Genomic DNA, 22,322 nt, shown 5'->3' with positions numbered 1-22,322 from the left:
AAAAATAGAAATTTTTGAATTGCGTTCTCTAATGCTACTCAACTTCAAATCCCACTGCCGACATAAAAATGGTTTTTTGCTAGGACAAACAAAATATAAGAATTTTTTAAAAAATGAAATTCATGCTCGTGTCTTTACAATGAGACTTGTATTGTAACAGAGACAAAGTTATAATGCCAGTCAGTCGCTACACTCATAGCTAAATTTACCCTAAAATTTATAAATTCGACCTATTTTTGTAATCAATGGCAACCTATTAATAATTCTAGAGTACATTTTTTTTTAAATTAATGACGTTAAGAATAATGTGTTTCAAGTGTAGGGTAGCTTTCCATACATTTAAGGGCAAACTTTTCTTAAAATTGGAAATTTATAAAAATTAATTCATGATGAATTTGTATTTCAGCATGTCGAGATTTTTTATGTATATTGTCTATGAAACACATCACTTTTAACACGTGTATACACATTATAAAGTATGTACATATATGTGTATTTTTTATTTTTATTTGACCGTCGGTAGGAATCGAACGCGGGCCTCCCGAGCGCAAACCATACGCCTTGGCACTGCGCCACGGACACGCGTGAAAAAGACGAAACTGTTTGCAACATTCGACATATTTAAAATTTTAAAATTTCTAACTAAATATTTGTTTGTTTGTTTAAGCATAAAAAAATTAATTTAAAAATTTAAAAAACAAATGAAAAACTTTCTGACGGCAGTAGGTTTTAAACTTGCGTGGTTTAGATAGCGGTTAAACACTCTTACATTTAGGCTACAAGCTGTTAGCGAGGAATATATTTATGATTTATGAATTTAATGAATTTACTACTAGAACAAAGACACATCATAACGAGGTAATTTAAGAACCATTTGAATTAAAAAATTGTTTTGCATTTTAATGATTTGCAGGTCGGAATACAAAATCGGGCTAAAAATCTTGTGAATTAAATATATGTAACAGAAATGCCGAAAATATACGAAAATATCAATATAACGAACATTATCAAGATTTTGCTTAACCTAAAACATAAGCAAAATTATCGATACATCGATGTTGTAAGTCGATATTTTAATTTATTTATTTCAGCGATTTGTTTATACTCATTACATTAATTTTTAAATTGTATTAATACAAAACAATAAATAGCTTTTGACACGGAAACATTTTTTTCATATTGTTTCTATGGGAAATGGCGAGATCGACTTTCTTTGTGGCGCTGATCAATAGGACGACTGTATCATATAGCTCTCATAGAACAATGGGAAAAAAATGAAAAAAATATAACTTAGCTGTTTTTCAATTTGTTTTCGTTAGTTCTTTGATACTTAATGATGGTTTATTGTTTACGTTTACTACGTTTTAAATTTGATCAAAATCGGACGACTATATAACAATCGGAATAAACAAAAAATTAATATAAAAAAATTGTAACTGCTCTTATTTTGAATTTTTGTTTTAATACTTTTGGAAAAAGTAATGGTTTAATAATTCAGACTTACGTTATTAGTTTTACTCAAATCGGAGGTCTTTCATATAGCTGCCATGGGAAAAATCAGATAATTGAGCTGAAAATAACCATAGCTTCAATGTTTTAAATGTTGTTCTTCACTCGTATAATTCGAAATCTAGATGATTTATAATTTTAAATTTTGCAATAGCTGCAGTTGACTTGCCGAAGTTTGCTTCCTTTATTGTTTTCTAATTAATTAAAAATACTTCAATATATAGTAATGGTTTATAATTTCAAAATTTCAGTTTAAATTTGATTAACGATATATGTAGCTGCCATAGAAATGAACGAATAATTTATCAGAAATTCACTTCACGCCCTTGTTGGCAAATAAGTTGCTATATGGAATATATCATTTTTGCAATAAGTGCAAACTTAAATAAACTTCGGCTTGCCGAAGACTGATGCTTTTTTTGTTATTTTTAGATTTGAGTTAAAATTGCTGGTTTTGGCTCAAAATTATGTTTTTACGGTATTTAGACCTAACCCTTGACTTTTGATCAAAATCTTATTCATTCTTACATTACTCAAGACATAAATCTTTATATTATATATTTTTATTTTTTAACGACCGAAAAATTTATTGAAAAATCGACATAAATACATATATAGCTTGAAGCACCAAGGGTATTTAAACATCTCTATGTGACTCGTACATATATTGATGTTCCAAAATGCCCCATGTACTGTAAGTAATTGAAAAATCGGGATAATTTATAGATTTATTTAACTTATTTTGATAAAATACCAAATACCATTTGCACATTTTCTTATCAAAAATAAATTTATAAGTCTTTTTAAATGTTCTGCAACCAAAAAGTTTTTAGATGTCAGTTCTTAAACTATGAAGACTAAAAGTTTATTAAACTCATTAAATTTAAGTTTGTTCAGGTATATATTATACGTTGATTTGCAAATTCATATCTAGTTAAAAGCTATGAATTTATGCTTTACAAAGTTTCAAGAAATGTAATAATAAACTCAAAAATTTAAATACCTTGGATTAGCCAGATTGCCAATACTATTCTCTGGTTCGTTATTTGTCCAAATTTATCAAGTCCTTTGCCCCATATATAAAAGGATAAAACAAATTAATCAAATTAATTTCCCTTTAATGTAAGGGGTAAGGGGTATTTGACATTGAGCGTAATTCTCTTACTATTCCTATGTGTATAAATATACAAATACTTTGGTATCTCTAAATACTTCTCGTTGTATGTGTGAGATTTAAATTTAAATTTTCTGAAGAGCTGTATGTGAAAGAGTCGATAATATAGTAAATAGGCAAAATGTGGACAGTGTGGAAGCTATCTTTGATGTGCACTCATATTCTCGAAATTCAAAGGCGTTTGATTCTTCTCCATTCGTTTGTTCTATACGGATTTTGGTTTTATTATTATCTTTTAATAATTCAATTGTACAGTAGTGAAAAAAGAAAACATATTCTATTCCCAACACCACTTGGAAATCAGCAGGTAAACATAGTAATTTAAAAAATATAAAAAAAGAATGAATAATTATAATGGAATTTTTGGAATTGGAATATTCAAATATTGTTTAAAAATCGTGCAAAATGTGTTACATAATAACGACACAATCAATCCCTCGGGCTTTTTTATGTAAATGCACAAGTGAAAACGATGTGCTTAAAATATACATATTTATGCGTTCTTATATCTATTGTATAAAGCATCATCTATGTGCTCATTTCAGCACCTGTTGCTGTTTTCCCCTGATACAACAAAATGTTTACCTACAAGTGGTTAATTTTACATTCGCCTCAATTTTTATTTCTTTGTGTTTTCTAGATTGGTAGAACTTTAAGAAATGGATTCGACTTCTCATATTGTGGTAAGTATAATAACGCAAAAACAAATTCAAATAACATTTCATTCTTATTAGTTAGTTCTATCTCACAAGTCTTAAATTTTTTCTCAGTTATCAGAAATTTGTTGTAAAGCGTCCACAAATTAAATCTAAAAACTCACGGGAGCTAAGTTGAATACTTCAGGTATATGGTCTGAAGTTAAGACTGACTTTTTACCTAACCTTAGTTTAAAAAATCAAAACTCAAATCATGTAAGGAAGTCAAATTTTATATGTAACATGTTTTAAAAAAAATATTTAGAAAAATATTTAGAAACAAGTACAATTTCAAAACTTGGTCTGAAATAATAAAAATATATTTTTTCAAGTTTCACTGGCAACATAATCGAATTTAACTTGTTACTATTGTCAAAAATAGAATCAGTCGGTTGCTAATTCTTTTCATGACAACTTAATTTGCTGTATCTATTTTGTGAAATCAAGGCCACCAGAATTACAAAAATATTTTAAAGTTTTAAGTAGCTGTTTAGGTACTACATAAGATATCACAAAAAATTTGTTGAAAACTTAAACTAAAACGCGGCGAACGACACTTGCTTACAAAATTAACTGGAAAAATACTTTAAATAACAAAATTTGACAAAAAAAAAACATTTTTTAAAAGTGTGTATTAAATTTTTACTTGAAATACTTATAAATTAAATAGTTAATTGAGTCATCAGCCACTAACAGCCATATTTAAACTTCTTATTACTACACCGGTAAAAATATGGAATAGTAAAAACAAATATCTGACTATTGATATTAAAATTGTATATTAAATACAATACATATTAAATTTCATAATTTATTATTACAAATTTAAATTAATGTGGAAAATATTAGATTTAAAATCGTTCCTATTTGATTTATAAGCATTTTATTTGAGTTAAATATGTTTTAATTTGAAATAAATTTACAGATATTTTAATCAAATCCGAATATAATCAAACTTTTTTCTTTAACCAGTGTAGTAGTGTAAAATACGAAAATCAGTTCCCCGGAACTGTAGTAAAGAAACAATTTTTTTTATTAATAATCCAATTTAAGTTTATATGTATTTTAAGAGTTCGGAGTAATTTTTCATTTCATTTTGTGAGCTTGTTTCAATTATTATAATCAAATTGACCGGGTTTGAGTTGACATCAGCATATTTTCTTACAATCTTAAGGAAAAAGATCTTGAAACAAAAAAAGAAACGGAAGAGTTTAACGCTGATGTGATGGCTTCCGAAGAGAAAGATAAAACACCCAAAACACCTTTGGAATCGAACTCTGACAGTGACTTAGGTAAACCTCAAAGCCAAACAGGTGATAAAGATGACGCTGACTTAACAACTGGAGACAAACTCGAGTCTAAAGAAGGTGGTTCACAAAGCGAAATTACTGCAGATATAGCAGTAACTCCGCCTTCAACTACAGTTACCCTAATCGAAAAGCGGTCCTCATCTATTGGTTCATTGGATGCTGAAGAAGAAGAAGAAGAAGAAGAAGAAGAAGAAGGAGAAGAAAAAGAAGAAGAAAAAGAAGAAGACTTACCTGTTAAGACAGACACAACTAACATTTCGGAAATGGATAAAGAGGAGAATCAAAAGGTGGCTGTCGTTGATGACAAAACTGTTAGTGTTAGCACATCGAATGCTAGAAAATCTCCTGTGCCACAAGATACATCAAATGCTCGAATCAAAGGTGAAGACGAAGAAGTTCAAAGTACCGAAAAAACGGTATTAAAAGACTGCACAGAATCTTTGACTGAAGAAGTAAGATGTTCTTACGCATAAATTAATGCATCGCTTTTAAGCTCTAAATTGCAGCTTCTTTTAATTTATATTAATCCAGCAATAATGTGTGACTCTTAAAACAATTGATTTTTTTTGTTGTATATTTCTTTTAAAAGAGTATTCAACGTATAGTTAGGTTAGGCTAGGTTACAGCGGCTGTCAGATGTGGACTAAGACACTTAGACCTTAATTGGTCCATTGTGATACCGCATGGATCTTATTTTTCCCTTAACCTAGTGTCGGCTACACTGCTGCAGCTGATTTAGCAAAGCTTTCATCGGGCTTGTACTAACCAGTTCAGTGAGATTGATCATGAAAGGACCGCCAAGATGAAGCAATCTAGACTTCCAAAGGACCGGGCAGCAACAGAACAGGTTCAGCTTACAGGTAGCCATCGGCATACCAATGTTTCCCTTATCCGGAAAAGAGGATTGGTACTGCTGTGTTTTATCAACTCGTCAGCTGTGCAGTTGCCTCTTCTGGTGTCCGGGGACCCTTATCAGGCAGATACTAAACTGCGAAGCCATCTCATGTAGAGATCTGCAACATTGTGATATTGTTTGAAAGTTTGTGCTGGTCAAAGACATCGACCAAATAGCCGCTTGGCTATCACTGTGGATTTTATAAACGTATGGTTTTCCTATTTTTAATAAACTTAACATAGTTTTGGTCCTGAGTTACGCGTCGTTTTTAGTAAAAAAAAAACTTTTTACACAAATCGGCAGATTTTCGGACTTTAGAGCCTCAAAGATATAAATGTGTGTGAACTATTACTTGTCGTGTTCGGTTTTCCAAACGACACATTTTAATTATTACCTTGCCTTCAACTAAGAGTTTTCAGTGTTTTTATAAAGCAATCACAAATTTTAACTAATGGTCAATCTAGCCGGCATAAGAGCCCGGTCAGCTGGGCAGTAATGACAGAAGTAACTCGTTTGTTCACCATTTAGAGATGAGTACCTTCATAGTTTACCTAATTTCTTTAAAAAAAACAGTTTAATTATATTTCATACTCGAACTGCAGAACTGAATATAATAATTGTATCAGTGAACGGAAACACAAGACATAAATTACTTAATTATTTGAAAAAAAATTATTGGATCATTTACAGACTGGAACCCGAAACCACTGAACGTTCTTTAATTTTGCTAAGAAGGCTTAATTTTCCCAATCGAATTGGCATTTCTTATATTTTTTCAGAATCAATTAAACAGCCAAAATGCAAACCCTTCTACAGTAAATCCAAAAAATATTGTTCAGAGAAACTGAGCACAGATTTATAGTGATTTAACAGCACAATACAGGCAAGTGAGTGTTTTATACCCATTTACAGTACTTTTTAAACGACGGGATGACAGTAAAAACCCGAGCTCAAACTGCGAGAGTTTACTGCCTATGTCTTCTTCTTCAGGGTGCTCAAACAATGTGTATTTGTTTAACTATAAGATAAAACATTTTGAATTCTAAATTCTTTAGAGATATGTAGAAAACAATACTCGGAAACAACTTGAGATAGGAACATCAGTAGTTTTGAATAAGGTTTTATGCCATCTTATAGCCCAGTCTCGCAAAGCCCATTCAAGGGAAACAGTCTATCAAAAATCCCAGCCGTTTCGCTTGGATGGGCTCAGTGGGACTGTGCTATCACAGAAACTAAGGCGGCCGCCATGCATTTACTTTTATTTTACTTTACTTTACTTTTGGACCATTCGTTAAATGTATAGTGAATGGTGCTAAAAACAAGCGTAACCGCAGGATTTCTTATTCACATCACCAAAACGCGAAACTTCTGGACTTCAGGAAAAAAAGCTCTTTTAAATGAGGGCTTTCGCTTTATTTATGCAACTGTGGTGGTCTCCTCGACAAACCCCTTAAAAATTGTCATCAGCTTTTCTTCCTCGTCTTCAATGTTGGGAAATCCCACGATAGCATCATGTATATCCTGATGATCATTAATGCGTTCCACAAATTCACTCATAATCATGATTTTTAATATATTTTTTTTACATTTGCGACTATTTAAAAGTAAACAAACCGAGATAAGCTGTTCGTGCCATTCAGATGTCGGTGTAGTATTAACAATTAGCTAAATGTGCCAATTGGATCAGTCACAATTAAAAAGTCCACAAATGCTCCAATGAAATCAGGCTATTCATTGACCTTGTGTGCAATGTATAACAATGCTCTGCTCAACAGTGCTTTCTGCTTTTATGCAATTTATTTATTTTCAAAGTTGGACGATTAATAATCTAATAAAATTACATGACTTCGTAACGATAGTTATGCTCGCTTTGTTCAGTTTTCAAAAGCTCTTGAGTTTTATTAAACCATATAATCATATTTGAGCATATAATTGAGCATACTTAATTTTATGATAACTGCAAGTGTATATAAACTTCGGCGTGCTGAAGCTAACTTTCCTTTTTTTTCAGAGGTATATTTGTTGCTTATAATTATACTTTCATATTCATAGGATCCGGTTGAACCTACAAGCCATTCATCTGCACTGGCTGGAGAAAGCACCAGAAGCGAAGTTGATTTGCCTATCGGACATGTAAGTGAAGGACAAGATAGCATTAAAAATCTGAAATACTCAATAATATTATAATATTTGTTTTTGACTGTATGATACTAACGATATACCTATGTATGTATGTTTCAACTCAACGAATACCATCTTTGTATTCGCAACTGTGAAACAGAAATCTTTTAGCCTTAAAGTGGGTTGAAATTTGTATGTACCTTACCTTGTATGTACAACCGAATTTCAACCAAAATGTTTTATGTGTCATTCTTTTAAAGAGTCGCCCCAATACAACGCGACTAAATTGATGTTCTTTTTTTGGCAATTATTTATTTCACACGCCACACAAGGATGGTCCTTGTTTTCGTGTATGCTTAGGAGTGTTCAAAGATTTCAAATATTCGGGTATTAAGTGCAGGGCAGGTAACGTTCAGCTAAATGTGTCAATGGAATCAGTCACATTTAAGAATTATTACCCCACGAAGTAGCTCTTCAGCTGATCTAATCCGTTGGCGACTGTGTCACTACACACCTGCACACTGCATATAGCATTGAAAAGTTCCACTATAGCTACTACTCACTGTATTTATACCTCTCCCTTATTTGATTATATGCCCATGTTTTCATGTATGCTGTTATATGAATGAGTGTTCCAAAGGTCCCAAAAATTCGGGTATTAGGGGCTCTCTGGGGCAGTTTATAGTTTGTCAAAGGTTGTCAATCAATAGGTGGTTTAATAGCAAGTAACGATTGTCTTTATTCTTAATCCTTTTCCCATCAAGTACGGAGAGCAAATGTCAAATTCATTTAAATATGTCTAGAAACTTCGGGAGGCTGACAAAGGGATACAACCAGCAGCAAGATATACAGTGCTGTCTGCATAAGTTACAAGAAGTGTACCGCGAAAAACTGCGTTTGGAAGATCCAACGTATAATCTGTGTACTGGGCCGGACCAACCACGCTTTTTTTTTAAAGACCCTAGCACGAATAGGGCGTAGTCATGTACGATGACAGCGGATGTCTACAGCAAACTCCCTTTTATCCAAGAATGACCCAATAAGTTTTCATAATTCCTTAGGCAAAAGAGGCCATATATCCGAACCCAGAGGTAGAAGACTGTATTTGGTAACGAACGTATAGGCAGCAACACGGAGAAAAGGGCCAGGCACTCCGAGATAGCAAGGTGGAATCGATTTCCTACAGAGCCAAACAGGCGAGATATTCATGAGCTGACTAACAATGACGGTGACCAGAAGGACAGTAGACAGCATCAAACGAAATTCTGCCAAAGCCAGTGACCGAATTTGTGAGGCTCTGATACTGCGGCGCTCAGGTGATAGTCGAGGGAGAGCTTATCGATAACGCGATGCTTGACAGCAGGGTGGTTGGCAGAGTGCAAGGGTTTCAAAGTAAACAAAAAATCATTTTCTTTCATATTTATTTTTTTAAGCTTGGATTGAGTAATTTTGTTCGGACCCTTTGGACATTATTGAGCACACTTTCGACAATATAGGGCAATTTTTTCATGCAGAAATATTGAAGAATAAGGCGGTAACAGACCTGCCCCCAGAATGTCTTGGGAAAAAACAATTTGCGGTGAACGCCATAACTCGGCCAGAAATTCTTCGAAAGAAAAAACCAGGAAAAATAAGTTAAGTTATAATCAAATCTACCCCCCAATGTTTTTTTTTTCATTTAAAAATGTAGTTTTATATTTTCCACTACAAATTTCGTAATTTTGTGGGAAGGAACCTCCCTTAATGTAAAAACAAAGTATACTAAAAGTTGGGGAACGGTATTTTATATTTATTTATTTATTTATTTATTTATTTAATTATTTATTTATTTATTTATTTATTTATTTATTTATTTATTTATTTATTTATTTATTTATTTATTTTTTATTTATTTATTTATTTATTTATTATTTAATTAATTAATTAATTATTTATTTATTACCATAACGACTCACATCAAGTGGGAGGCGGCAAGGACAGGTGAGTTCGGATGTTTGTTACAAGTAAATTAACAGAGCATTCGGAAAATATCAAAAAATACAGTTCATTATATTGCGAACATAAAACGCGAACTGGATCATGTACCTCGAAATTCTTCTTACAAATATCGAGGGCAATAAGTCGAAAGTGACGAGTAGACCTTACAAGGATGGAAAACCTTAATGTACAAGACCAGTTATTAATTTGTGAAGGAACATGCCACCATGGCAGGTTCGACGATCTATGAGAGAGGGTTCAGTAAACGCAGTCTATCCACGTAAGATGGTAGGTGACGTTGAGTATCCCAGCTTAAACCACGTAAAGCAAACAAAAGGAACTGTTTCTGTACTGTCCTAATAATTGGTATATGGAGGAGACCAAACACACGAGGAGTATTCAAGAATCGGACGAACCAAGGAAATGTATAAGTGTTTCGTGGTATAGGGGTCCTCAAATTCCTTAGACCAACGTTTAACATGGCAAAACCCCCTTTTGCTTTACTAAATATAATACCAATGTGATCAGAGAAGCTTAAGTTGTGGTTGAATAACACTTCATTCGACCCAATAGAGTATGAAGTGAGGAGAAGCCTCTTCCGATAAAAGGGCATAAAGTTACATTTCGAGTTTTTTAAAAAAAGCAAATTTTGAATGCACCAAGAATGCAGATTGTTTAGATCAGCTTGCAAAAGTTCATGGGAATTGGGGTTAGATACCAACCAAGTTTTACGTCGTCAGCATACATCATAACTTGAGAAAAGAGAACTACCTGAGGCAAGTCATTTATGAAAATTCCAAATAGTAGGGGTAGTTTTGCTATACCGCGGTAGTTTTTAATGTCCGATTTGCTTCCCTTTTTATGAAGTGAAATGATAAAAGATTCCTTCCAAACTTCAGGGAAATTCGAATTTAGGAGGGATATCTGAAAAAGTTTAGATAATTGCTTACACAAAGCATCGGCACATTTTTTTATAACGCAGCTCGGTACAAGATCAGGGCCCAAAGAGAAAGACGTCTTGATTGTTAACAGATTTTGTAAAACATCATCCTCACTAATTAGGGGCGTGAAAATACAAATGGAGTGAGGAAGAGGGTATGGGTAGGATGAAGTGTTATCGTAACTAAAAGACGAGTATGTGGCCTGGAAAAATTTTTTTGCAAATAAGTTCACAATTTCGGAGACACTAGAGGCGGATGTCTTATTAAGGTGAAGGCAAGATGGAAATTTTTGCGATTTTCGTTTCGAATTAACAAATCCGTAGAGCTGCTTTGGGTTTTCTTGGAATTCTATTCTGCAACGGTATAGATAATTGTTGTAAAATTTGGAATTGTGGACTAAGAAATTTGAACGAGCAATTAGATACCTCGAATGGTCAACTTGCAGCCCTGTTGTCTTAAATTTCGTTAAAAGTCTGGACATGGAGTTTTTCAGGAATGAAAGTTTACGAGAGAACCACGGGGGCTATGAGACGCATTTGCAGAAGGAAATAAGAGAATGAACGTATCGAAAGCTGTTCTACAATGTGTAAGGGATCGTCGTTTGAATCCATAAAAGACCAGTCGAGTTCCGATAAATACCTATTCATTTCTGCGAATTTAGCTCTTCGAAAACAGAGAAAAGGTGCTGGTTCGATTTCGGGACATGACAGAAATGTGGCTGATGCTTCTAAAGTAACCTCAAGTGTCGACTGGTAGGCGTCTTCAGGATTTGAGAGAGGGCTAATTCGAGTTACGTATGCATTGGCGAACTCCGGGACAAAAATAAGGTGTAACACTTTTCTGGAGCAGTTCAAGACTGAGTTAAGTCAATAAGACAGTAAACAAACTCATGGGCCGTGGCGTAAACGAGAGCAATTAATCAGTTGATGGCATCCACGAATGGAAGGGAGGTTAAAGTCGCCCATACAATAAGATGATCGTTATAGCCGAGGGTTGAATGAATACTCTGTATTTAAGCCAAATGCTGAAGGTAGAGGCTAAGATCAGAACAAAGGTACCAATTATCGGAATGCGTTCAGAGACAAGATCCGACTTGACGGCAATAAGAACACCACCGCCAAGACTCCTTGTGTCATCACATCTATATATAACATAATTTCCAGCAAATATTTCGCAGTCAGACACAGAGGAGTTAAGCCACGTTTCGGTAAATGCAATCACATTGGCATCGAAGGAGACACTGTTGACGTGTATGGAAAAAGAATTATTTAGTTTTTTGGAACGTTGGTTGAAGGAATCTGAGGCCCTTGGGCTCGAGGATTACGTTCTCGGGAACAATATCATGTTCAGGCCATATAGAAACATCGAGAGCCTTATTAAGATGTTTCTCAGATGTCTCATCCCTCATCATAGCTTCGTCAGCTGAATATTTAAAAGGCAAGGTTTGATGCAGCAGGCAGACATAGTTAAGCCTACTTAGATGATGATGTGATCAAATCTTACTGTTGATTTATGCAGGGCTCTAATGCAGAGCATGGGTTATTAAATACAAGCGCTCAAAAGTCTTTAGCGGACAGGTTTGCTTCAGGGGATACCTCCATATGTTCGGCCATGACATCAGCTGCTACTGCACATGGTGCGGTAGTGAAGTCTGCGGAGCATGCAGTCTTCGTATGAGGAATATTTGTGGCCGTGCGACGCTTCCTTAGACGCTTTCTATTTAAGGTCTACCTACAAAAAAAATTATATATAAAATTCCTGACATGTACAAAAATTTAACATGGGTTACCTTCCAAAAGTTAGCTTGATTACTGCTGGATCCCATCCGGTTTGTTTCGAGACTTCTCAATGCTTCTGACGGCTTTATTCGAAACAAGGTTAAACAAAATTATGATTATGATATTGTTAACCATTCTTTTTTTTTATTTAAATAAGATCAGCTCGGGCTTCCGAATAATTCATTAGCTTGGATCTCAATTTATTTGAATGGAAGCACTAAGAGGGTTTTTTTTTAAAACACTGTTTCCAATTTGATTCACGTAACATCTGCAGTGCTGCAGGGTAGTCGCTTTGGCCCTTTGCTGTTTACTTTATTCATCAATGATCTTTCTTCTGTCATAACACATTCTCGAGTATCAAGTATTATTATTAATATTATTATTAGTATCGGGGTGTTTAGTGTACCGCGACCTGTAAGATCTATTGTACCCCCATTCAGAGCCTACAGCTCAGATATCAACCCACTTCCTCGAATAAAGTCGAGGAGTTTTAGTGGGTTGATTCTTTCTAGGACCTCAGGGGTAAGAGTTCTGGTTCCTAAGATTTTACATCTTATACTTGCTAATGCCGGACAGTCTGCGATGATGTGTTTAGAGGTTTCGTCCTCTAAGTCGCAGAATCTGCAAGTTCTACTGCTGGTTATTCCCATCTTACCTAGGTGACTTTTCAGTCTACAGTGTCCGGTTAGTAATCTGGTAACGATCCTAAGTGAATTTTTCCCTAGTTGAATAAGTTCCTTGAACCTCTTTTTGTTGTAGTTATTTATTAGAGTTTTGGCTTGCCTTAGGCCTGGGGTATTCCTCCAGTGTTCTTGCCTCATGGCGCCTTCCTCTTTCCTAAGGTATTGCTTTTTAGTGTGCCTCCCTATGCCACAGTAGGGCTCTGGTCCTATCAGGGGCTGTTCGGCTCCTAGTTTTGCGATTTTATCGGCAAGTTCATTTCCGGATATATCCTTATGTCCCGGAATTCATCTGAGGGCCAGCCGGTTTCGGCTGCCCAATATATTTAGCTTATACTTCACCTCTAGGACTAGGATCGATATGTCCTTTTCCTTGAATCCACGCTGTATTTTGAGCTCTGCACAACGTCCAATGGCACATACATCAGCCTGGAATATGCTGGTATATTGGCCAAGGTATTCGTGGTATTTTATGCGAGGCCCTACCACTCCAAGACCCGTGCCTTGTTGTGTCAGGGATCCATCTGTGTACCATGCTATGGTGTGTTTAGCCATAGGGTGCACTTCAGACAATGTGGTTCAATCTTTCTTATTGCCTAGGTGTGCTGTGAAGTTCTGCTCGAAGATTAATTCGGCTGTCATTTCATCCCTAGGGTGGAGTATTAGGGGCACCTCACCTAACAGATTAGTCGCATCCCTGTTATTTAGAATGCAACCACTACCTGTGCCCTCAGTGCTTATTCTCAGGAGTGTAGCTTTGCGTTGAATTTCAATTACACAGTGGAGTGGTGTTAGCTCCATCAGAATTTCTAAGGCAGTTGTAGGACAGGTCCTCATTGCCCCCTATCATGCATACGCAGGCAAGTCTTTGCAGCTTTCCTAGCTGGTTTTGCATGCTGGTGAGTTAAGCTCGTTTACCCCATGCAAGTGCTCCGTAAGTGAGGATTGGTCTCACAATCATTAAGTATAGCCATCGTATTATCTGAGGCCTGGTTCCCCAGGATTTCCCATCAATTTTTTTTTATCAAGTATACATCGATCGTATTGAGGCGGCACAAAAACAATTTCTATTTTTCCCCTTGTGTTTTGAACTGAGATCAAAAAATTACCTACTCTTGTAAATCGTAGAATGTTTATTTTTATGCACAATCTTGTCAGAGGTGATATGTAATGTCTGATAAAAAAGTTGGCAGTCTTTATTCTTTTTGATATAAGCCGTCTTTCAACAGTCTTCCGAGATAGTCTGTGAAGTAGAAGCGAAGCAGGGATTGTCGAAAAGTTGATCGCGTACAGAACATCAGTCGTAAATATGTTAATCAGTTGTCAAGTCGGGCTAAATCGTTTGCTACATTGTTTTTCCGACTCTTTTGAAATCAGTTTAGCCAATATCTTTGTAATAATTTATTCATACTTACATTATAAAAATTTAAGATAAGGGCGAGTTGCGGGAATGAAACATTAAGAACGGTTGGTGCTGTTGCTCCGCATGCATAGGAATACATAAGCTTGAATACAAATCAGCTGGTGGCGCACATCCCCACTTCAAATTTATATCCAAAATATATCTGTAATGCGCATTACAGTAGAGCGGAACAAGTATACCTTGCATCTCAATGCGACTATGATGTTATAGTTCTAGTTAAAATCTGGCCTAACAAGAACTTTAACTCTAATGAGTACTTCGACTTTAACTTGTATTAAGTGTATCGCAAAGGCAAATATCGGTACCTTTTCTCTGTACATCTGGATAATCTGGATAATCTGCAGGACAAACAGCATCTTTAAGTAATGGGTGACTTTAACCTGGCATCCCTTGTTTGGGCTAGAGATCCTGACGGTCATTCCATATTACCAAGTAACTTACATCACTAACCATACAACGTATAGACTGGTCATTTCATACGACGCATTTGGACACAAAAAAACGGACCGCGGAAGGTCCCCCGTGCTCACAGCACCAGGTCCATGCACTTCGTGTTATGTTTAGTGATCTTTGGTTGATTTATTTTTTAATGATTCGCAGTGTTATTTTAATTGTCTTTAAACAATTCGTTATAATTCAAGATATTGGTACAATTAAAATTAAATTATTATCATTAAAATAAATTATTATCATTAAAAAAATGTGTATTTTTATATTTGTTCCATTTACCTTTTCAAAAATATAAAAAGTATTTTATTATTTATTACTTGTTTAAAGACAATTAAAATAACACTGCGAATCATTAAAAAATAAATCAACCAAAGATCACTAAACATAACATTTAAAACAAGTGTCCTAAAAGCCCGCTCCCCTTAAAAGCAATCGTCGGTAGGGTATGCAGGCACCAACCGCTCGCAAAACATCGACAAGAACTGATTTAGTTTGAAGTTTTCTCAACCACTGAAGAGCAGTCGGTGTTTCAAGTGACACGACTGCGATATGCCCTGTTCCCATCTCAGTGGACTGAATTCTATAAATTCGAATACATACATATATGTAAAACATTTAACTGCTACCACTTATTTGAATTTGTAAACAAAAATAAAATGTATGCTGAAATATTAAAAAATATATTACAACATTAAATATTCATATTTATATCATAACCCGATAGTAAATACGCCCATATTCTTAGGGTACCAAGTTTGAAAAGTGGCAAAAGACAAAATATTCTTGATACGCAGAAATGAAATAAACGCACACATGCTCCCGTGTATGAGAATGCATGATCACGCATACATACAAAGACGAATTCAAGCGCAGGGCAGCCTTCTTCAAAAAGCGCCTCTCTGCGACTGAACGACTGAACTCGTGCAATGAGTGCGCGAGCATAAAAATGAGAATAAGAATGAGAGAGTAAAATACCCGAACGCACACGAAGTGCATGGACCTGCTGCTGTGAGCACGGGGGACCTTCCGCGGTCCGTTTTTTTGTGTCCAAATGCGTCGTATGAAATGACCAGCCTATATGTTGTATGGTTAGTGCTTACATCAACCACATGAGATACTTTTTATCGATGATCTATTTGGTATGGGATTAATGCAAGAAATAATACATAAGCTCTTAGATTTAGTGTTTCTTAGTACCGGTATTAACTTTTCATTAATCTATCTATTAGCAATTCCGAAATTCATTATAGACCATAACTACTGGCCACAGAATTTTTTTGTTTTGCGCCTGTACTGGAACATTCTATAAAATTAATTTTGAAAGAAAACTGCCTTCGTTCTATCAGAAGTGATATTTCCTCTGTTGACTGGGATTCAGTTTTTTCGCATGTTGTTTTGAACATAACATAACATAATTAAAAGTAATCCCCAAGAAAGGGTGCACAATTCGCTTAAGCTGCCTTAATTTTATAAAAAATTATTAATAACGCGTGATCCGACTGATTGGAATAGATACTTACAAAACAAACGGGAATTTGCGCTTTTAAATAAATTTCTTTACCATCAGTACATGGCAGATGTCGAGAGCGGGCCCTAATTTTTTGTTGGCGGTTTCTAAGAAAAAAGTTTCTTAAGTCCCCTCTTTGTTTCTTGGAAATCGAACATTTCATTTTAATTAGAAATTTCAAATCTTGTTAATCCTTAATTTAAAGCTTATTTTGAACAAGTAGGAATTTGGCATGACTCTCAAACCCTTAATTCGATTACAAGATTAGTAAGGGTGATTCTTTCAGCATTGAAAAGCTATGTGTACCATTGAAAATTATTTTTAATTTACCACTTTCGGGTGGAAAATTACAGAAGGTCGCATCCGTGACTCCAATTTTAAGTCTAGTCCCAAGAATTAAATCGCCAATTATTAACCTATAGCTAAAATTAGTAATATTTATAAACTATTTATTTTGCCTACAAACTACAAACATTAATGGTTGTTATAACCCCTCCCGCCAATGTAAAAATAAATAGAGTAGAAAGCTGCCATACAAACTTTGTAAATTCGCTCACTTGCTTGTAAGGATTTCTGACCCTTTTTTCGCGTCTTATCAACAGCAGTCCCTTGTTCAACTTCCCACCCTTGCTAATCGCAGAACAATTATTTATATTTGTTTTATATCTGATTTGGTGGCAGGGGTCTTTGACTGTCCAGAAATACTCTCAAAAGTAGGCTTTAATGCTCCTTCTAGACACCTCCGAGATTTGGCGCCCTTATTATTGAGCTAAGTAGGACCAATTACTCCCAAAACGAGCCACTCTCAAGTAAAACCCATATCAAGCATAAGTGCGTAAAAATAATGTTAAATATATATAAGTAAGTTCATAAGTGGCTTATATTTAGTGCTTTTTTTATTTGATATTACTGTAATACTGTAACACCATATCATTTAATCTCAGCAACGAAATTTTAAAATATGTTTTTTATTACTTGTTCGGTAGCATGCAGGCCGAACGCTATTGAAAAAAGAAAAGAGAGGATACCCAGCTAACAAATTTAAAACTAAATGTTTCCCCAACGTCAGAAGCTTAGAGCGTGCAGCACCAACGGTTCCTTGTCGAAGGACTCTTTTTGTGCAACTATGCCTGACGCGCCGGGCTATACGCTATAAGCTCAAATCGGGACAGAATTTTTGACAAAACGCCTTCACTTAGCCGTATGATGCCTTAAGGACCTCAGATACCTGTGTCTCTTGCTTATTTTGTGGGGAGTTATTTTTTTTTTTTTGATTTATTGATTTTTGATAGTCACTTGCTTCTTGTATTGGTATAACACTTTTTAGGGTTTAATGTGATCTTATAGACTGATTCCATTGGCGCGTTAAAACGCATTTAGCCTAATGCGCATTTATTTACACAGGGAATCCCATAAGGCTAAATGCGATTAAAAACCATTCGCCCCGAACATTTAAAAAAAAAATACCGGAAAATACCGATGTTGAACGATATTTTGTTTGTGCCACCACTACAACAGCTGTTTTCTATATGCAAGGTTGGCGCCATTTTTGATGTCTTTTGAATATAAAATCTGATTTGTATAAAACTGACTGAAAACTAAAGCGCACGCTGCAAATTCTGCTCGCAGTACCACAATGCATTAATGCTGGATCTCTGGCAGGAAATAAGTCCCACATATACGGGGATCCTTGCCCTTTTTAGAAACTGTGGTGGTCTCCATTGCAAACCCGTCATAACAACGCAATCAGCTTCTCTTCCTTGTCGTCCAAGTTTGCAAATGCCTCGGTAGCTTTATGGATGTCCTTCTGAGCATTACAAAGTTTAGTAAACTCACTCATGTTCATTAGTTGTAATTAATTTCTATTGGATTTGCCAAAATGCAAAAGTAAACAAACCCAGATCAGCTGTTCGTACCACTCACATGTCGGAGTAGCATTAGCTAAATGCTAATGCCCCAATGGAATCAGGCACATTTAAAAAGTCCACTAATGCGGCAATGGAATCAGGCTATTATTTAATAAATTTTCGTTATTTAAATGCTTTTTTAACGGTTTCTCTTTTCAAGCTCTACCTCAAACCGAACTTAGAATTTGGTCTCAATGAATTTCAAAAATGGTGTTGTAATAAGTTTCTTGATTTAATATATGCCAAGTGTTACAATAAATTTTATTTATTTATTTTGCAAACAGTTGATTCCTTAACTGGTTACTTATATATATTGACATTATGATTACGCACTAAAATTTAATAAAAAAATCGATCAACTTATGCTTGAAATCGGTTTTACTTGAGAAATAATTTAATCGCACACAAGTCTTAATAAAGCGGCTCGTTTTAAGAGTAATTAATCCTGCGTAACTCAACAAAAAAGGCACTTAATCTCTGAGGTGACCAGCAGGAGCATATTTTGATAGTTTTGGACAGTCAATGACCCCAATTGTAGCCCACCTTTCACTATAGACGGCAGTATAAGTAGTGAGGATGCGTATCAAGAGCGTGTGCATAGGAGACCACTATAACTTGAATAAAAAATCTGCCGTCATAGTCCGATCATAACGAGTATTACACCAATCGGAAGGTATCACTAAAAGAAAGTGATGTGCATACCAAGACTTTACGAAAATGAATCGGTTCAGGAGAAGTGGTGAGGCTAAGTCTCTTAAAATGCTCCACTCTTTTAGATAAGTTGATATTTTGTTGAAAATAGGCGTCGAAAAAAGCTTAGCCGGAACTAACTTAACTAAAACAGCTAAAACATGAAAGGAATAAAACTTCGGCAAGCCGAAATTTATATATATATCCTTACAGATATTTTTTACAAAACGACTATGTTTCGATTTCTATGCATATGTCTAAAAACCATCGTTCCTATGGCAGCTATACACTCGTCCGATTTTTATAAAATTGATGCAATCCCGAAGAATATTCAAAAAATCTGAAACCCAGTAAACTTACCTTTTTTTTTTAATTTTTTTTTTTAATTTTTTGATTGTTTCAAAAGGAGATACTCAAAAAATTGTTGTTACCAAAATGAAATAAAAACATTATATTGGACAAAAAACAACGAGAAATTTACAAATTGGTTCAAAGTAAGCTAATTTAACAAGTTTTACAAAAATTGATAGCAACATATTTTAATGATTTATATATATTTGTTATTTTATATTTATTCACTATTTTTAATTATTTGAACAACTAGGAACAGATTTTTTACGTTTAGATATTCAGAAACCAATATACTTTAATGGAATAAAATTTTACATTCTTTCGTTGTTTAGGCCAAGAATTCAGAAGAACTGGAAAATCGATCAGACAGATCAGATGCAAACAAGGTATGTTTTATGCTTTTTCACTTTTGTCGTATCGATTCTTCATAACACTCATAATAGGGCAAGGAATCGCAAGAAATGGCCGACCAATCCGAACTTTTGGATAAAAAAACCAAGGAAAGCGAACATCCGAAAACTGATCAGGTAACTCATCTGTCAGAGCATTTATATATTTTGTTTCTTTTATTTGTATTCCTTTGCAGAGGGTATTATAATTTCAGTCACTGCAACGCAGTGAAGGAGACATTTCCCACCCTATAAAATATATATATTCTTGATCAGCATCACTAGCAGAGTCGATCTAGCCATGTCCGTCTGTCCGTCCGTCTGTCCGCCTGTCCGTCCGTTTTTACGCAAACTAGTCTCTCAGTTTTAAAGCTATCTACATGAAACTTTCCCAAAAGTTGTCTTTCTATTGCAGGAAGTACATAAGTCGGAACAAGCCGGATCGGTGACTATAGCAAATAGCTCCCATAGGAACAATCGGAAAAATAAATAAAAAACAAGAAGGAAAGCAAACTTCGGCAAGCCGAAGCTCAAACCACTCCCTTTCTTCGTCGTATTTTCGCTAACTTTACACAAATTTTTTTCGCAAAAAAATTATCTCGAATCCGACTGCAGTCTCACAAGTTTCGCGTTCGTTAATACAAACTAGTATTAAATTTTCAAATGTCTTAGAGAAAGACGTATATTTCGTTATGGATGTGGCGTTCAAACTGTATATTAGCCCAAATGCCAAGCTTGTTTACGTAGGTCGGAAAACCGCCAGAGAGGAGCATCCCAGCAGAGCAACATACTGCTCAACAAAGACTATTTCATTGAAACACCGATCGCAAAAAGGTTTTACTTAGTTTGGAGTTGAGCAAGAAGCGTCGGTAACGCATAAATGAGAACTCTTGTTTAAATACTAATACGCGCAGAATGCGAAATTATTTAAGGAATATAACATTTCAAAGAAATATATTAATAGCTACAATAATAAAAAACAAGAAAGAAAGCAAACTTCGGCAAGCCGAAGTTCATATACCCTTGCAGCTATTGCAAGAATTAAATACTTTTGAAAACATTAAAATTACGATTTACTTGCGTATATGTTAAAAAACATTAAAGCGATGATGATTTGCAGCTCAATTATTAGATAGTTATTTTATATATTTTTATTATTTCTATGGAAGCTATGTGATAGAGTCGTCCGATTTTGATGAATCTTAAACCGTAATTCTGAAATAATTACCCAACACTATATGTCGAAGAACTAAGAAAAAAATTAAAAATCAGCAAAGTTATAATTTTTTTCCTTTTTTTTCCGATTGTTCCTATGGGAGCTATATGCTATAGTCGTCCGATCCGGCTCGTTCCGACTTTTATACTACCTGCAATAGAAAGACAACTTTTGCGAAAGTTTCATGCAGATAGCTTTAAAACTGACGGACTAGTTTGCGTAGAAACGGAAGGACAGACGGACATGGCTATTTTATAGGGTCGGAAATGTCTCCTTCACTGCGTTGCAAACTTCTGACTGAAATTATAATACCCTCTGCAAGGGTATAACAATAAAGGAAGCAAAATTCGGCAAGCCGAAGTTCATATACCCTTGCATTCAAGCTATGATGATTTACAGCTCAATTATTTGATAGTTCCCATGACAGTTATATGATATCGTTTTCCGATTTGAATTAAATTGAAAGCGTAATTCTGAACTAACAAATTATTAAATAGTCAAAAAGAATATCTAAAAAAAATTACAAAATAAAAAAGTTAAATTTTTTTAAATACGGACAGACGGACGGACAGACGGACATGGCTAGATCGACTCTCCTAGTGATGCTGATCAAGAATATATATACTTTATAGGGTCGGAGATGTCTCTCACTGCGTTGCAAACTTATAATACCCTCTGCAAGGGTATAAAAATGGAGAATTTGAAGAGGAAGATCAAGTAAATTATTTATTTGTTTTCTGTTGAATTATTGCAAAGCAAAAGCGCATTTTAAAATGGTCTGGTTATTGTTCAAGTTTAGTACTTAAAATTATTTGTAATACATATATGTGTCGGAGATTAATTTGAAATGCAATGAAGAAATATTATTTGTAAGTCTCTGAGTGTATTGAATAAACGAAGCTAAAAAGAAATAAGGAAGAGAGAAGCTTTTGAATGAGAGCGCGGTGGGGAAGGAGAGCGAAGTCCCTACTGAGCGTGGAGCAATGAGAGGGAGAGAATAATGAGCGAGAGGAAGGCAGTTCAAGAAAGCCTGCGAAACGGAACAGACGCTCGTGCAGAGAAATCATTGCGACTCGCTGCGCTGAAGAAAATATAATTCCATAATGGCAGACGAACCAGACCCCCTATCTCCTACATCAGAAGTGGGATCACCACCCCTACAAGACAATTCAGAGATCAACTGTGACATGTTTTAAATGCGGCAACGTTGGACACATCGCATCAGTGTGCACGAAGGGACCAGCAGCAGCGAGTAAAAGCAGCGAGAGAAGAGTGGACATGTGCGCGATTCTTCAGCCTAACGGAACTG

At 35.1% G+C, this 22,322-nt stretch overlaps 1 protein-coding gene across 8 annotated transcripts in view; it reads left to right on the top strand.

The window, feature by feature from the left end:
- Window positions 1-2,796: 2,796 nt before the first annotated feature.
- The window catches only part of LOC128263742 (histone acetyltransferase KAT6B), a 45,998-nt gene continuing 26,472 nt past the window's right edge, over window positions 2,797-22,322 (top strand). For 5 of the 8 annotated variants that reach the window (XM_052998876.1, XM_052998874.1, XM_052998872.1 and 2 more), the window contains exons 1-6: window positions 2,797-2,990; window positions 3,324-3,366; window positions 4,553-5,140; window positions 7,636-7,716; window positions 19,741-19,794; window positions 19,852-19,935. In XM_052998876.1, the coding sequence (XP_052854836.1) occupies window positions 3,343-3,366; window positions 4,553-5,140; window positions 7,636-7,716; window positions 19,741-19,794; window positions 19,852-19,935 (831 nt within the window). In that variant the 5' untranslated portion in view covers window positions 2,797-2,990; window positions 3,324-3,342. The remainder of the gene's footprint in view (window positions 2,991-3,323; window positions 3,367-4,552; window positions 5,141-7,635; window positions 7,717-19,740; window positions 19,795-19,851; window positions 19,936-22,322) is intronic. The other 3 variants (XM_052998879.1, XM_052998878.1, XM_052998877.1) reach the window with 2 other exon arrangements.

This window comes from Drosophila gunungcola, unplaced genomic scaffold, assembly GCF_025200985.1.
Source record: "Drosophila gunungcola strain Sukarami unplaced genomic scaffold, Dgunungcola_SK_2 000018F, whole genome shotgun sequence".
Lineage (NCBI taxonomy): Eukaryota > Metazoa > Arthropoda > Insecta > Diptera > Drosophilidae > Drosophila > Drosophila gunungcola.
Note: the sequence above shows the minus strand (reverse complement) of the source record. Positions and strands in the feature narration are given on the sequence as shown.